This window comes from Dysidea avara, chromosome 6 (assembly GCF_963678975.1).
Source record: "Dysidea avara chromosome 6, odDysAvar1.4, whole genome shotgun sequence".
NCBI lineage: Eukaryota > Metazoa > Porifera > Demospongiae > Dictyoceratida > Dysideidae > Dysidea > Dysidea avara.
In genome coordinates this window covers 18,893,437-18,910,936 of record NC_089277.1, presented here as the reverse complement: position 1 = coordinate 18,910,936, position 17,500 = coordinate 18,893,437, and the positions used below count along the sequence as shown (strand labels likewise).

General features: G+C 38.1%; 2 protein-coding genes and 1 long non-coding RNA gene across 3 annotated transcripts in view; 1 reads left to right on the top strand and 2 right to left on the bottom strand.

The window, feature by feature from the left end:
• Positions 1-9,388, bottom strand: part of LOC136258398 (protein mono-ADP-ribosyltransferase PARP4-like) — a 38,650-nt gene extending 29,262 nt beyond the window's left edge. The window contains exons 1-7 of the mRNA XM_066051714.1: positions 9,332-9,388; positions 9,259-9,284; positions 2,672-2,765; positions 2,413-2,486; positions 2,159-2,367; positions 2,010-2,109; positions 1,867-1,962 (exon numbers count right to left, since the gene is read on the bottom strand). Coding sequence (XP_065907786.1) covers positions 1,867-1,962; positions 2,010-2,109; positions 2,159-2,367; positions 2,413-2,486; positions 2,672-2,765; positions 9,259-9,284; positions 9,332-9,380 — 648 coding nt within the window. The 5' untranslated portion in view covers positions 9,381-9,388. The remainder of the gene's footprint in view (positions 1-1,866; positions 1,963-2,009; positions 2,110-2,158; positions 2,368-2,412; positions 2,487-2,671; positions 2,766-9,258; positions 9,285-9,331) is intronic.
• On the top strand, positions 5,226-12,238 carry LOC136258402 (nicotinamide N-methyltransferase-like; the record flags this gene model as incomplete). Its single annotated transcript, XM_066051717.1, is given in 2 exon segments — positions 5,226-5,392; positions 11,534-12,238. Coding segments are annotated over 2 exon segments (803 nt in total), but the record flags the coding sequence as incomplete, so codon positions are not given.
• Positions 12,239-16,619: 4,381 nt separating this feature from the next.
• LOC136258405 (uncharacterized) lies at positions 16,620-17,471 on the bottom strand. Its single transcript, XR_010702780.1, has 3 exons — positions 17,170-17,471; positions 16,928-17,116; positions 16,620-16,878 (listed from the first exon to the last, which is right to left on the bottom strand). It is a non-coding gene; the product is annotated as an uncharacterized lncRNA (long non-coding RNA).
• Between the last annotated feature and the right edge of the window lie 29 nt (positions 17,472-17,500).

Sequence of the window (17,500 nt, the reverse complement as noted above, 5' to 3'; positions counted from 1 at the left end):
AGAGCAAGCCACTTTCATCAAAGCAAGTACAGCCTTGATGTGAATGAGGTATAGTGGTACTGTCCTGTTTGTTTTATAAAGGCTCAGACTGAAATTGATTATGAGAATAAACTAATGCTCACGTGACTATTATCATGCATGAATCGGAGTTTTGCCACAAGAAGCGATCAGATAATTAAAGGAATTTCAGTATTCTTGCCTTTCTGTGATACAAAGCGAGTTAACCACTCTACAATGAAACTTACCTCTTTAAGCCTTTAGTACATGTTGTAATCAATCAAAAATAGCATTAAAACACTTGCAAATTCCACGAGATTCGCCCAACTTGACTTTTCCATGATATCCTTAGGACTTGTCCATTCATTAGAACAAATGTAGCTACAACATTACATACCGTCTTGCCATTATCAAATCTTTCAAGCATGCATATAAAATGAATCCAGCGGTTACACTTGTATTGGCATGGGTGATTACTTACCTGAGCAGGTTATTAGCTTGAAATGAAAATGTTATTAACTGTAACATGGGCACTTTGGATTTGCCTGATATATATGCCCGCAGTCCTCAGGTTTGGGCATACACATCAGGCAAATCCCTCGTGCCCATGCTACAGCTATTACATATCCCACTGAAGCCATATTTCAAAGATTCTGTACCATCCATTAAGGTGTTGCTATGTACATATGTGCTTATAGGAATGTGCTCAAAGGAAACAAATAGGTGTTAAAAACTAGAACATCACAGAGTTTGAAATCTTGGTGGGATAGAAGCCAGTTATACGTACCAATAACTACTGTACTAAATCACTGCACACACGCAAGTAAACATACACAAACAGTTGAAGCATGCTATGAAGCTTGGAGGATACATAACCAGTACAATGTTTTTTTCTCTGTATAACACAGTCAAAACCAATAACACATAAGATGATAGTTGACTATATATAAAAGTGCAAAATGCATAATAGCACCAAAGTGGTTAGAAGATGACCAGTACACAAAGTTAAAACTTATTGTTATGTGTATTGAACAGGTAGGAAAACATTTCTCTCATCTGTGGAAACAATTATTTTTTTTCAAGTTTGCTTGTCATAAAGAAGTGAACTGTTAGAAAAGGTATGCAAATCCAAACTTTGAACATGCACAGAGCATACCAAATAACAGCAACTATTGGTGACACTAATATCAATTTTGGCAATTTGTTATAGAATTGCAATTGGCAAAATTTTAATTTGGCAAAATGTTCTCATAAAAAATTGACGGTGTACTATTTTACACAAGGTTGTACGTGGTGTAAGCTGACAGAAGGACAAAGCATACATCCTGTACAATCCTTTTTGTGCTACTGTACCTTATGGATTCAGTCACTGTGTGCATCTGGCTGGATCGCTTTCATGATTGAAACCAGGTTGGGTCATCCCAGGTTCGACTTGCTTTATAGAATATCCGGGTCCTGTTTCTTTCGTGGTCACTTATCAGGATCCTGTCTGTAGGCATGCATAGAGCCTCACCCATTTATCAATGGTGTCTGTTGCTGTCTGTAAGCTTACATGGAGCCACACCCACTAATTGAGTACAAGCACTAGTCTAGTCTTACAACAGGCAGTTTCTGTCATGAGCCACGCCCATTTGTATGCAAGGAACCATGCTAATTTACCAGGTGATAAACTAAATTTGGTGAATTGATGGTTCGTCACCAAACCACCATTCGTCAGTATTATTTTCATAACTTGTGTCATTTTTGATAGCAGTTGTTGAAGTAGATTTCAACAAACCAAGAATGACTTTGTGGATACTACTTAAACACACCTTACTGCCAAGGTAATGAATTTTGTGTTATATGATATAGTACTTCACAGATAATAACCTGGAGTGGTTTAGGAGCATTCTCATCAAACTGTTGCCACATCACTTTCACTGATGTGAGAGCTGGTTCAAATGCCTTGCTCAGTTGTGACTTCACCTGAGTATGTCCAGACATGTAATAAAGCATATACTAACTACACACACTTTTCTTTGCCATTTTGACTTGGTCTTAGGATCAAAGAACTCTTCATATCCTGCACCAACTCTAGCCATGGACTTCAGAAAGTGACGATTAGCAGTTTTCCTACACAAACACACACTCAAACACTAGTAGTTACACATCACAAACTTACCCTACTCCAAAAGTGAACACCCTGGTGGTGTGTACTGCTTGTCTGATGGCCTGTAGTGTTGGCTGTTCTTCTGTCATATGTCCATCAGTCACAAGGAACAAATTACGAGGAGGGAGAGTGGACGAGTCTGCACCATTTCCACTGGATAATAGCAGTAGCGACCTCAATGGTCTCCACACATCTGTACTACCCATAGTAGCTGTAGCATCCTACAAGTATTGTATTGGATATATAGACTTGTGTATTATATGTACCTGTATGTAGTTAGTGGCAGCTGTAACAGTCTCTTTACTCTTTGGCTGACAGGAAGGAAACAGCTCATCATAAGCTGGAAATCAACAAAATGTCACCATAGAGACATATTACTGTACATGTACATACACACGCACATTCTTGCCATACATTTCTTAAACCACGCATACATATATATGATACAAGATTAAGGATTTGTTACAGTACATCACAAGACCTCATGTACTGTATGCATACTTAAAACACACACACATCACTCACCTGCTCCAAAGGTGATCACATTAAAGACACATTTTGGAGGCAAATGATGGAGTGTTAGTAGAAGAACTTTCTTTGCACTGACCAATGTCTCTCCCTACCAAGACACAAAATTAGAGTAATGCAAAATAAACACACAAATAGAGATCAAACTTATTTACACAATGAGGAAATGTGCTCACATTCCTCTAGTTATATTCCTAATGATGCAATAAGTTACTATGTAATAGTTTCATCGCAGATCAAAGCAACTGCCCGGACTACATTTCATATGTAGCCCGCTAGCCGGGCTACATATGAAATATATACCGGGCTACATACGTACGAAGTGTAGACCGGGCTACATGGTAGCAATTACGTAGACATCAAGGCCGAAATCGATTGTGGGGATTGAGTAATACTGACGTGATTAGTATGCATGACTTGGATTTTGTCATGACAACCACTCAGATGGAGAGTGTTTTGTATTCCTTGCTATCCTATGAGTTGAAAAATGTTGGGCTAAGGTGAGAACTAGTGCTATAGCTTATTCACCAATTGTTTCCGCACGTTTACGAAAACAGACCATGTCCCCATCACGAAGTTAGCACTCTGCACGAAGTAACTACTCTACAAGCAAGCTAAGCATTTAATAAACTCTCTAAATGATTCAATAGCACTGATTAAAACATTAAACTCACATAACCGAAACTCTCCATGATTTGTCTGTTTATCATAACCGAACGTAACCAAATTGTACTAGCTGCTGACCCACAATCCCAATTTTTAGGCATGCATATACGTATAATACATCCAGTGGTTGTACTTGTATTGGCTTGGGTGATTGATTGCCCTGTGCAGGCTATCAGCCTGATACGGATAGGAAGTGTTACATATTAGCTGTAACATGGGGTATTTGTGTTTGCCTGAAATGTATGCCCATGTTACAACTATTACATGTACAATGAACATACTGTTATGTATATGCACATATGTAGCAACAGAGTTACAGATTAGTATATGCTAATTTTAGCAAATTAAAACCCACAATCAGTTATCGTACAACATGTGATGTGGCTATATATAAATATGATGATATAAGTGCACCGATTGGAGTCATCACAACACATTGTAAAGCGCACAAACTTTTTGGAAAGGTACCTAACTCAACAGATAACCTTAATGGATAAGCTGTACAATCCTTGTGTAGGGCTAACTAATGGAACTTGTGAACTTTTAATCTAGCTCTTGAGGCACGCCTCTATTTTTATTCAAACCGGTCACATGTGGGTCAAATCCGGATTACTATTTGGGTCAGTAGGTTAAACGGGTCAACAGTACTGGTCCACTTACAACGCTGGCATGAAGATAAGTTTTTGGTGAGTTCGAAGCGAGCTAGGGTTGGAGCGAGCGTCCTGGCGAAGCCAGGCCAACCCTAGTTCGCCTCGAACTCACCAAAACCTTACCTTCATACAGACAGTGAAAGACATCATTATGCTTAACAGGCAAACCGTTAGGGTCGGGTTCAGCTTTGGTATCTTCTTCACCTGTTTCGTCCATTCCTGATTCCGGTTCTAGTGTGGGGCTCACTCAGGCCCGCCCCAATTACACATGTGTAGGCATTCCAGCCCGATTTTTAAATTTTGGAAAAATGGGCTTTTTATATGCTCAATAGATAGAGTATTGATTGCCGATCTCAGAAATACATAGTTTGTTGGGTTGGAATTAGCTACTTTGGCATGCACAGTGCTTAAAAACTGAAAAAAGGTACATTTTTTCTCCGAGGCTCCCCATACATTTTAAAGGGAAAAATGGCACAATTGAATCAGGAAGCCATCTAGCAATCTGGACTATCTTGAAACTGCAGTTGCTTCTATCTGCAAGTGTGTACATGTAATGAGAGTAACTTCAGATTGTATCAGATCTCAGCTATCTTTGTATACTTTGTGGTGAGCAAATATGTTTCACCTATTGCACACTTCTCAATACAATGGTGTATACCTATAGGCAAGAGGCTATGTCAAGTAAGTAAAAACATCAAGTTAACAACTTATAAAGATAAACAACTAAAGTGGAGGTGCCGCAATGATGCAACAATACCTAAGGTGGAGTTGTGGTTTCAATTATGGTATTGTTATGCCGACTTTGAAGTGGTTTATACTTTTGAGCTGATGACACAGCCATCAGAAGATTGCTCTGGAGCTGAAAATCGCTAACCCGAGCGAAGTAACTACGCACTTTAAAGTAAGCACCAGTGACTACCTTCCACCCGACAGTACGTTTTTTAAAGTTTTAAAGCATTCTACATACATTATAAGGCTTGAAAAGATTACAAAACAACACAAAACTTACTTATATGTAACGCGCACGATAAAACTAAGATTTTCATGATGATCAACGTGTGGACAAACCCCACAGTGATTTTCGTCCTCATTAGAGCTTGGACGACGGAGCAATCCCAAGTTAAATACGAGTTGTTATTTTGTGCCAGGGTTCTATTGGGGAATATACGGAGAATTTTTTTATTAAAAAATCTCGGATACTGGAATGCCTAACATGTGCACTGAACGTGATCATTTATGAATGAGAGCTCGAGGCATTGACCCTCTCTTGCTGTCGACTGAAAAGATTAAACTTGCAACCAAACATGTTGTCCAGACCTTTTATCATCGCTTGCGGCCCTGGCATCAAAGCGTCCGCACGGAGCATTTTTCGTTTGTTTTCATCAGCCGCCAGTCAGTCAAGGTAAAGACGCACACAGTAAACGTACTTCTAATAAGGTTAACCACTTATCACGGTGGTAGACATAGCTACTTATAATACAGTAACAGTGCATGGCTATATTCGTCGGGCAGCCGGACACGATTTTTTTCCGCACTATTCGTCCGGCACTGTCATCCATAACTATAGAGTATCAAACACACTAGTGTAGCAATGAAGGTACGTTTTGGGGGTGAGTGCGAGGGGAGCTAGGGTTGAAGCCAGCGTCCCGACAAAGCCGAGCCAACCCTAGCTCGCCTCGAACTGACTCACCCGGCTAGCTAGCTATAGGGTTGGAGCGAGCGTCCCGCAAAGCCTAGCTAGCTTCACTCAAAAAACTTACCTTACCTTTTTTGTAGCTTTAGCTTGGTCCCACCAATCAGTTAAAAAATCTTGTCAACAGCCATTGTTTCTTGCCCAATGCATGGAAAATACATGTATTTGCGTTATACAAATAGTGAAAGTCTCATCATTATGCTTAACAGGCAGACGTCAGTTAGGGTTAGGGTCAGGTTCAGCTTTAGTTTCTGTATTCTTATATAGGTTTCTTCTTGAATGACATATATAAGGTAGCCGGAAACTAACAGCTGGCAGCGCAGTAGCTAAAGTGCACTGAACTAGTATGTGAGAGGTGGGTTCAAGTCCCGCTCACAGACCTTTTCTTCTTCAATTTCTTAGGTTTTTTTGTCCAATTTTTTTTATTCATGTCACTGCGGGATGAATAGCCACTGCCTATAATAATGATATCCTTAGTTAGTCATTCTAAGTTTGTCTCAGTTGTATGTTATTATGTTTTGGTACTCTTGCTTTCCATGTTTGTGCTGTGAATTTTGAATTGTGTATTTTGAACATCTTAATGATGGTTTTTCACTCTCATATACTGCGATGGGTAAAGTGTAGCTACATGTAGTTGTGGATCTGCGAGTGCAGCAGTGTCACGCGGCATATAAAAAAAGACTGTTGGAAATTGTCACATTTGGCAAAGCACTAAATTTCAACCTAGATTCTTATGAAGCATGCATTAAGAACCATTTCATGTCCTTTTTATAGTTTTAGCTTGGTCCCACCAATCAGTTGAAGTCTTGTCAACAGCCATTGTTTCCTGCCCAATGCATGGAAAATACATGTATATATTTGCGTTATATACAAATAAGGCAAAAGTGCACCCATTAGAATCCATAATTTGCCTGACAAACCATACACAAAAACAAAGCCCTTGAATTTCTATATACAATGGCATTCATGTATGTAACACTTTCGTAGTGGCAAGCTGGTTGGCAAAAGCATACACCACATAGCCCACAGTTATTCACATTCATTTAACCATTATAAAAACAAAAAAAAACAAGACAAAGAAACCATTAAATTACAAACAAAGGAATCATTACAAAGAAACCACTACAAAAAACCATAATAAAATAGCTGTTGCATAGTGAGATGAGTTACATAACCATTAACCAATATTGCTTTTACAAGCCATAATGACAATTTTAATGGTGTACAGAGTATTTATTTGAAGAAAAGCACTGGCATTTTGTACTTATACATAAATAGGGCTTCAACCACAAATCAATTGTCTAGTTGCTTGCTTCAAAGGATTCCTCTTAAACAGTTTCTTCTATATGAATGTATGAGAAAAGTTCTTAATGGGTTTTAATAAAGTGCATCTTATCCTGTCATCTCAGTCATTTGAAGAGCTTCATGCCCATATTATAAGATTCTTTACTTCCCTTATTTATGAATAACAGAGTCTGCAATGAAGCAAGTAATTTTGAGGTGTTGGGGGCTAACAGTGAAAATTTTATAGTTGAAATAATATAGTCTTTCGATGGGATTGTTTGCATATCAACAAAATTTTATTGCAGCATCATAACTTGAATTGTACTAGATTGGTAATTGGTAGAAGCTGATAATTAGCTGTTTTTACCATAATGAGAAATCAGTTGTAATGGGCTGTGGCCAGCAGACTATTAGTCTATTCAGCTTCAGCAGCTTTTTTTACCACTGGAGGGCTGGTGTCAAAGGCTCTGGTATGTACTTAGATTATTTGTTTATGTTTTGTGGTAACCACTAAGATAAACAGTGATGGTTCAGGCCCTATAGCCCACTTGTCTGACTAGCAACTTTAAGTGTACAATCTCACAGCATTGCTCTACTTTTAGTGGAGTATGCACAAGTATAACTTGTACAGAACTACAATCAGGTATCGGTTAAGTATCGAGTAAAAATATATTGGATATTGGTTTTCCCTAAAAAGTGGGAATCAGCACAACACTAAATCAAAATGTCGCATTATGCCAGCATAAGACAACTTTCAGGATTTTTACAATGTGCACACCAAACACAGCAAATAATGGACTCAGTACACAATTTTCATATTACAAAACACATAATGATTATATACTGTTTCCAGTGTTGGGAGTAACGCGTTACTTATGTAACGCATTATGTAATATTATTACTTTTGTGGTACCTAAGTAATATAACAAAATACGCTATAAAACAGGTAATATAACTCAAGTTACTTTACTTACAAATGTAACGCGTTACCTAAGTAATATAGTTACTGTAACGAGTCTGATATTTCGTAATATTATTACTACAAGTAACAAAGTTACTAATCTCGTTAGTAATCCACTGAGTAATGCCTAGCCACAACGAAGTATTGAAACCTACTGAATGAAGCTTATTCACCAGCTTCTTACTTATAACCAAGATTTGCACATTGCCCAATAACGAAATCATGTCACGTGATAAGATGGTAGTTTCACATGTGACTGCTTAAGGCTGTGACTCAAAGTAATATAATATGTAATATTATATTACTTTGAGTCACAGCCTTAAGCAGTCACATGTGAAACTACCATCTTATCACGTGACATAGTTACTTTATTTTATGGGTAATATGTAACTGTAACTAAATAGTTCAGTTGCAAGTAATATGTAATATGTAACTAGTTACTTTTAAAAAGCAACACTGTTTCTAGGTTCCTTCTTTACAGAAATAAGATCAAGATACTCTAAGGCCATTCCAAATTGACTTCCTGTTTCCTGTGCACCAACATGGTTTTTAATTATGCTGGAAAGTTTCATTATTCTGTAAATTGACGTATTTTAGGTATCAGGTGATTGTTTTAGTCTGGAGTTTTATCAGACATGACTGAGTGCATGGTGCGGGCAAGCATGTTGGTTAATCTGACTATTTTACTTGCAACTTTATCCATGTTAACATGGATTGCCCATCTTCTGTAATAGACATGCACGAAATAATATGTACATGTTTGTGTGTGGTTGTGTACATGGGTAGTCATTTACTGGCCACTCACATGGCAAAGTTTGTTTGGATAGGATGGAAAACAGAAATCAAGTTGGAGTGGCCTAATAGAGTGGTCACCTATTCTAATACAACAGTCAGAAAACTATCTGTCGCATCTGCTTTCCTTTGCTGCACAACATGCCACCTTGATGTATAGTGCAGTACCACTCTGCGTGGGCAGTTCAAAGGCGCTGTGAGTGCTATAATTCGTATATAGTACTACTGCACTAACCGCAGCGAGTGCATTATAACGTATAATAATATATCTAAATTGCACTGGCTGGGGTTTTGTGCTATATTGCACAAGTGCCGGTGGCTAAGGCTGCTACAACACCTCACCTAATAGGTGGCAAGATGCTACACTGTTTACTCGAATTCTTATATAGCCTAACATGCGAAATTCGATTGTGGGGCCATACAGGGAACGTCACTACTACAGTACATTATACATGCGATATAAAAGCAGCCAATGGTGATCAAAGAGGCAAACATGGCAGGTAAAACTCTATTTACATACATATACGTAGTTACATACCTTACTAGTTTGATCAAAGCTTCCACCTTAACAAATCACTTTTTAAAATAATATTATTCTAATTGATACTCACCATAACAATCAATTGTGGTGTTGCCATGTGATTCTATGGTCAAGGCCATGCTTGATACGTAATAATGTTGTTAGTTTTAGAGCACCATAATCAATATTGGCATTCTACCTTATATAAAAGAAATGTAGCTGCAGCATTGGATCTTTCCACCTATTAGGTGAGTGGTACATACGTGGCAGTTATACAACATGCACTTATGCTCTGCCTGTATAAATGCACTCGTGCCCATTGTATAACTGTATATAATATTAGGATTTACCTGATATATGTGCCCAAGGGCACAGGCATACATATATATCAGGCAAATCCCAAGTGGCAATGGTATCAGTAATATATACCTCTTGAGCATGCTCACCTAATAGACAAAAAAACAAACCCATATCACCCTATTAGATTACACACAGGTATCTAAACATTACAAAATCATGGGCTACGGTATTTGTGAGATGCTATTCATATGTTATAGCTGATTGTTAAAAACTTTACAATAAACATTCTACGGTGGGATCAAAAATCATTTGTAACTCTGATGCCAGAGCAGTCGTCGGATGAGGGAAAAGGATTACTGTGGTTCAGTTAGTGGTTTCTGTAAAATCTGTTGCATGCACAACAAGATTAACTCACAAGGAGGAAATATACTTACACAATACGGCATGATTTTCTGCAATGGACTGTATTCATACACTACAGCCTGTACACAGTACATTTCTAAAGAAACAATTGTGGGTTAAAATTTTGTTAGTTTTAGTGGTTCTATTTCTAACCACAGCGTTAACCCTGTTAGGATTCCTAGGCTGCTAAGGTAAGTACTTTGAAGTATAATTTACTGACTTTTAAAACATCTGAGCCGTCATGTTACGTGGTTGAAATGTGCTGTGTAGAAAAACACTTCCCTACATTGCTAGAACAATTATTCAGTGATGTCTAGTGGTCAAACAATACCTTTTCCTTCAAGAGAACACTTACCTAAACTAATGTATTAGAGTGTATGCCGAATTCAAGCCCACAATGTAAACTTTAAGCAGCTCAGCACATAGGATCAAAGGAATCTAATGCTTTGTACTTCCTCAGGGGTTTGTGGTCAGGGCTACATTATGATATCGCCCAGACCACAAGGCAATTATCATGATATCACCCTGTGTTCAGGTCAAGATATGAATATCCTGTGGTTTCCTTCAATCTGCATGTGTCAAAATGGTATACATGTATGTACAATCAGGGGCGTAGCCAGGATTTTCTGGAAGGGGGTTTGGATTTGAAGTGCACAAACGTCTTTGGGAGGAAAGCTTGGGTATTTCCCCTGAACCACATTTGAATGAAAATGATGCATACACAAAATGTGTCCTTGGGCAGTGACATTAAAAGGTGCCGTTTGTGCATCTAACTAGCTAAAACCTACACACTGCAGTTGTTATTATTAGTAATGCTTTACAGTGACCAGCACTAAAGGTTTGACAGCAACATGTGCTGCAGCCTTAAGATTACCTAACCTAACAATGATTACAAGGGCTGAGACTTAAATGACTTATAGCAAATAAGGTGAAACAGAAAAGAAGCCAAAGTAAGGAAAAAATTTCTCCAACCCCAGGATTTGAACTGCAGGTTACCCATTGTCTAGTTTATGCAACTTATAGAACTATAAAGCTACGGGTGTATCGTAATATTGACTAACTAATCTTCATTTCCAGACACTGACGTAATATTATACTGACAGTCAACTTCACTGAACTTCTTAGACAGGAGCCCTCCACATTATAGTTGGCAATACTTTCTTCCGGGTATACATTATTCTTGGTCAGTCCTGCTGTTGACTTCAGACTTGGGCTTGTACTCCAATAATATATTCGATACATCACGTGCCCACAACATGTGATAAATAAACAAAACATTCATCATGTAAATATACACCAACTATTCATGGTTTGTGCTAACCTGACACACATATATAACATGACCACTCAAGTTTATTGCAGCTGCTACCTATTAAAAATAATGCATTGGGACCTTCCAAAGCAGTACAGAGCCATGCCAGTGTGTAAGTAGCTACAAGAGAGCTCAGAGCTGTAAGATTTAGTGTGATTTTCAATTTAAAAATTCTGCTTCTGACTAAGAGGGGTTCATCCAAACCATCCGAACCCCCCCTGGCTACGCCCTTGATAATGGTAACTATATATGTATGCATTAGTGTGTATAAATGTACAGTGACAGAGGTGTTACGGAGGAGCGTTATAATGACACAAAGAGATACTTGGATTTTCATTATCCTTTGTCTGTGCTTGAGGAGAATGCACCAATGGTTGCAGGTTCACTCATATCTCCACAAACGCCTCAATACTTTCACAACTTCTATCAAAAGTATCACAAGGAGTGGGATAATTCTACTGCACTTCTACTGGAAGTTGGAGGAGGTCCTAGTATTTACACATATGTCAGTGCTGTACCGTATGTGGCTAAGATATATCATGCTGACTATTTGAAAACCAACTTAAATGAAGTGTCCATGTGGAAAAGCAAGGATCCTGATGCTTTTGATTGGTCACCTTATTTTAAATATGTTATACGAAAGCTTGAAAGTAAAACCAATTTTGATGCTGTGCTAGAACGTGAAGACAAGTTACGTGGTTTACTACATGTAATTCCATGTGACATAAAATCTGACGTGATAGTTCCAGCTGTTAAAGTGCCTGTAGATATTTTAAGCAGTAGCTTTTGTTTTGGTACTTGTTTTGATTCCTTAGAAGATTATAAAATTGGTTTGAAGAAAGTTTATGACATGATAACTCCCAATGGCTTTTTTGTGTCACAGACAAGTTTAGAGCTTACTTGGTATAAGTTTGAAGACAAGCTATATCATACTTCTTTTTCTTTGTCTTTGGAAGATGTGGAACGGTATTACAAAGAAATTGGCTTTGATGTCCTTCATGCAGACCTCTGGACTAAGCCTATAGAAGTGAGAAATATTGCAACTGATGCTGGAGGCTATGGCTTTGTTGTAGCACGAAAGTAATTGTTTATTATAATATTCAGTCACAGAACATACGTATTATAGTCAGCTAGCTGTACTGCTAAATGTAGGCATATGATTGATTTTTATGCATGCACTTTCCTTTGTTAGACATGTTTGCACAATAGTAATAATACTTATTGTGTGCTCTATAATGCTTTTCAAACCTTGTTATATATTTGCCTAAACAAGCCAATCCATGTGTGCACAAATTCTGTCTACTTGTGTGAACTTATAAACATAACTTTCTATATTGTGAGCATGCACTTTTCCAAAATCTATTAAGCCTATCACCTGCTTTTTTAGATAAGACAGATACTTTATTCTCATATTGAGATATTTATGACCTGGGATATAATTTGGGCCAGGCCCAGTTACATATTAAATTTGACTTAAACACTGCATGTGTCATTTAGTACAATAGTACTGTATATTAGGATCATGAAGGCTTGGGCTTTTCTGGCCAAAATCATCTCCCTAAAACCAGCCTCACAATTCCTTCGTGGTGCCTTGGCAGTATTGGTTGAATATAACCAAGCTCAAAAGTACCTTCAGTACAGCCTGAAATGCATACTTCCAATACGTTAAATTGCTACAAAGTTATTCATTGGAATTTTCTTTGTTTGACTGACTGCCTCACTGATGTTTTTGGACAAGCATAACTCCATAACAACTAAAGCTATGGGCTTGATTTTTTCACTGTTTGATGTTGGTGTGTTTTGGCATACTGCAGTACATGCAATGCGTGTTTCATCGGCTTATATACCTGTGTCTCCTTTGTGTTCCTATTATCTATGCTAACAGTGCAAGGTATCAATTTGCAGTAGTGCTGCATGATGGCTTCCCTATGTTTATGTATAATGGAAATTGACAGAGTTTTCCTCTCATAGTGTTCTTTGTTTGCAACACTTTGTAATTGGCTGAACATACAGTAGCTGAGATTGATTGCCACTTCACTATTTCAGCAATTGATAGTAGGTGTACGTGCACATGTTAAGACAAAAGCAAAAAGCCTGGCACCATGCATTCTTTTCTAATGTGGTATGCACAGGTTCACCAGTTAAAAATAGCATAATATGCATAATATAAAAGTCAAAATTAGCTAGTACTCTGATGATGTACTGTAGTAATTGACTGCATTATTAACCTATACCATGTTGTCCAATAAGTAATAACAGCATGTCTTGATGCCTGATATGAGATTAAAAACAAATGGCACAGTGAACCAGTTACAAGTCAAAACTTATATAATAAGTTACTAGCATAAATGTATAATATACAGTACTTTTAAACACAATGGGAAAGAGAAAAACACAGTATATCCATACAGAGAGTGCACACTATAGAGCTAGCTACAGTTTTGTGTGCATACAACACGCAATGCAATATGGTTAAGGTGCCTGCTGTTGTGCATGTGTGGAATTATATCTATGCATGAGGAATAGGGATTATTTCAGCATGCACATAGTATATGTAGCTAAGTTTATTTGTTTATATGTGACCCAATTTTGGAAAACCTACCCAGGGGAGAATTTAAGGGGGATGTGGCCCCCTTTCCAAGTTAGTGCTTGGCCAATAAAACCCTAAATCTTCTATGTGTATCAAAAGCAGACTTAATTATTTCAGGACTATGCATCACTACCATGTCTATGTAAATATACCTATTTTTCAACTCTGTTCCAGAACAGTACAGCCTACTTTTCCTCAAGAGTTCTTCAAAAAACAGGTTTCGATTGTGGGTTGCATCTCCAGTTATGAAAGTGTAATTTGTTTTTATTCGGATAATTTGCAGTGTTTTCCACAATGGCTGTAAGAGGTGATTAGTATGTTATATTTTAAAATGAACTATATGATTCAAAAAGTGGTAGTTGGTTTAATTGGTTAGAGTTATCAGCTTCTGAATCAGTATAATATGTAGCTACCAACTCAGCCATTTAGCAAACTGAAATCTTGGTAATGTACAGTCTCGTAAGGCAGCTATAGCATATTCACCCACTTTTCTCTATGAATGTATAAAGTCTATATCAGTTTTCTTCTGATATAACCCCATGCATGCTGTGAGTTATGTTGCTAGCATTTGTAGCTAGCTATAGATCAGTCTTCATAACCCCAACAGCAGATCTAGTAGCAAGTTGACTATCACAACAGTAAATTCAGAAAGCCTGCATAAATGCAAATATAGGATAAGGATTGCCAGTGGACTAGCTAATAGCTACTAGTACCCTTTACTGCATTCTGCTTTTCAGTACACTTTATTGGTATCAAAGTGTCCCTAGGCTAAGGAGCATGCATACTAATAATTGTGATGTTCAGCAGTACTACTACTTAGCTATACATGTTTCTGCCTCACAGATTTAGCTGATTAGAGCATGGCTAAGAAGAGCTGATACATTATGGTATAGTTATTATAGCTAAATGCTTGGTAGCTGCATGATAGCTACTCAATACATATTGCTTTGTTGTTGATTTAATGGAAAAGTAAATTTTTATGATATAAACTGAAGTTTCATTATTTTCCACTGAAAAACTGCTAAAACCACTCTCATGCAGATTCACCTTTAGAGGGCCTAATTTTCCAAAATTTCCTGGGGGGGGGGGAATGCCCCCATACCCTCCTAGATTGGCATTCTTTGCATGCTAGTGTGCGAAGCACTCCAATGTAGTGATTACTCCATATAACTTATTTGACCATAGATACTCACTGTATGAATCTTACCACAAGGGCCTTAGTGAGAAAGCTTGGTATCTTCTAATGTCTGGCTAGTTACCTATGTCGCTGTCCAGCCCAGTCCCCCCCCTTTCAAAAAATCTTAGATTCGTCCCCACTACGTTTATGGCACATTCTGTTTTATAGCTAATAAAAATAAAGCACTGGGTATATAGCATTAAATATCTTGCAGCATTACAAGGATATGGCCAATTTACTGTCTAATACATTACAAAATTAACTTTTATAGTAAGGCATTGAATTCGAGCTATAGTCTTTCGATGGGATTGTTTGCATATCAACAAAAGTTTATTGCAGCATCATAACTAGAGTTGTACCAGATTGGTAATTGGTAGAAGCCAATAATTAGCTGTTTTTACCATAATGGGAAATCAGTTGTGATGGGTTGTGGCCAGCAGACTATTAGTCTATTCAGCTTCAGCAGCTGCAGTACCACTAGAGGGCTGGTGTCAAAGGCTCTGGTATGTACTTAGATAATTTGTTTATGTTTTGTGGTAACCACTAAGATAAACACGGATGGTTCAGGCCCTAGCCTGCTTGTCTGACTAACAACTTTAAGTGTACAATTTCACAGCATTGGCTTTACTAGCTCTACTTTTAGTGGAGTATGCACAAGTATAACTTGTACAGAACTACAATCGGTTATCGGTTAAGTATCGGTAAAACAGGGTAAAATTATATTGGATATCGGTTTTCCCTAAAAAGTGGGAATCAGTACAACACTAATCATAACCCATCAAAATGTCGCATTATGCCAGCATAAGACAACTTTCAAACACAATGATTATATACTGTTTCTAGGTTCATTCTTTACAGAAATAAGATCAAGATACTCTAAGGCCATTCCAAATTGACTTCCTGTTTCCTGTTCACCAACATGGTTTTTAATAATGCTGGAATGTTCCATTATTCTGTAAATTGATGTATTTTTAGGTATAAGGTGATTGTTTTAGTCTGGATTTTTATCAGACACGACTGAGTGCATGGTGCGGGCAAGCATGTTGGTTAATCTGACTATTTTACTTGCAACTTTGTCCATGTTATTTAAACATGGATTGCCCATCTTCTGTAATAGACATACACGAAATAATATGTGTGTGTGTAGTTGTGTACATGGGTAGTAGTTTTACTGGCCATTCACATGGCAAAGTTTGTTTGGACAGGATGGAAAACAGGAATCAAGTTGGAGTGGCCTAATAGAGTGGTCACCTATTCTAATACAACGGTCAGAAAACTATCTGTCGCATCAGCTTTCCTTGGCTGCACAAGTAGCACAACACGCTATCTTGATGTATAATGCGGTACCACTCTGCGTGGGCAGTTCATAGGTGCCGAAAGTTATAATTCGTATATAGTACTACTGCACTAACCGCAGCGAGTGCATTATATAGTTATACAACGGCCATGAGTGCTCTGCCTGATATAAACGCATGAGCGATAGGCCCGAAGGCAAGTGCGTTTATACAGGCAGAACACGTTGCATAACTGTTATGTACCACTCACCTAATAGGTGGGGAGAGTCTCACAAGACAGCTGTAACACTTATAAAGGCCAGGTTTCTAACATGATAAGAATAAGGGACATAACACACGTACATACTGAAAACTACACCATACTACTACTTATTACTACCTACGTACTTAACTTAACCAATGTCAAAGTCAGGAAATTCGTCCTCAGCAGTAAGCGAATACTGGCGGAGTATCATTTTCGCATTGTACCTCCACAAAGTCACAGACAGTTGCTGGAGAAGTTGGCGCCTAGCAAACTTTCGAGGTAAACCGTTTTTAACAGTTGTTCTGTCAGCTATGGATCCTAAAATTGATAGGGTATATGGTGACCAAACACCAAAGGTCTCACATACAAGAGGGATAAAATCTCCATTATCATTCACAATGTCCTGGTATTGGTTGTCCTTAGCTATCTCACCAACAGCAGCGGCCACCCCAGCCTGAGAAGAAGCAGAAGATATGACAGCAGACTGAGTGGTACTCTTGACGGTTTCTAACATCGATTGTGGGTAACCAAGCCGGACGTTGCGATGACGTTCCCCCTGCAGCCACCTGAGATATTGAAAGCTAGTACGCTATGCATTATATCACTAACCTGCATTCGCTGTTTGACTCATCATGTAGTGCTCAGCATGCCAGCGTGCCATATAGACTAAGCACCAGACTAATCGCCATAGTGATTCTCTCGAGCGAAAAAAAGCAGCTAAATAGACGGTTTAAGTAAACAAAACCTAACTACTAAACGATACTAGTCTAATTCTTACTATTCACACTGGCTAAACTCGAATCTGGTGGCATGACAAAACTGGTTACCACAATCGAACGTAAAGGTTAGTATTATTTAGAATATATTTGTTTTATTGAGTCATTGTCGAAGTGGACTACAGTTTAATCTGGGCTAAGATGGCACCAGACTAGTAAGGTGT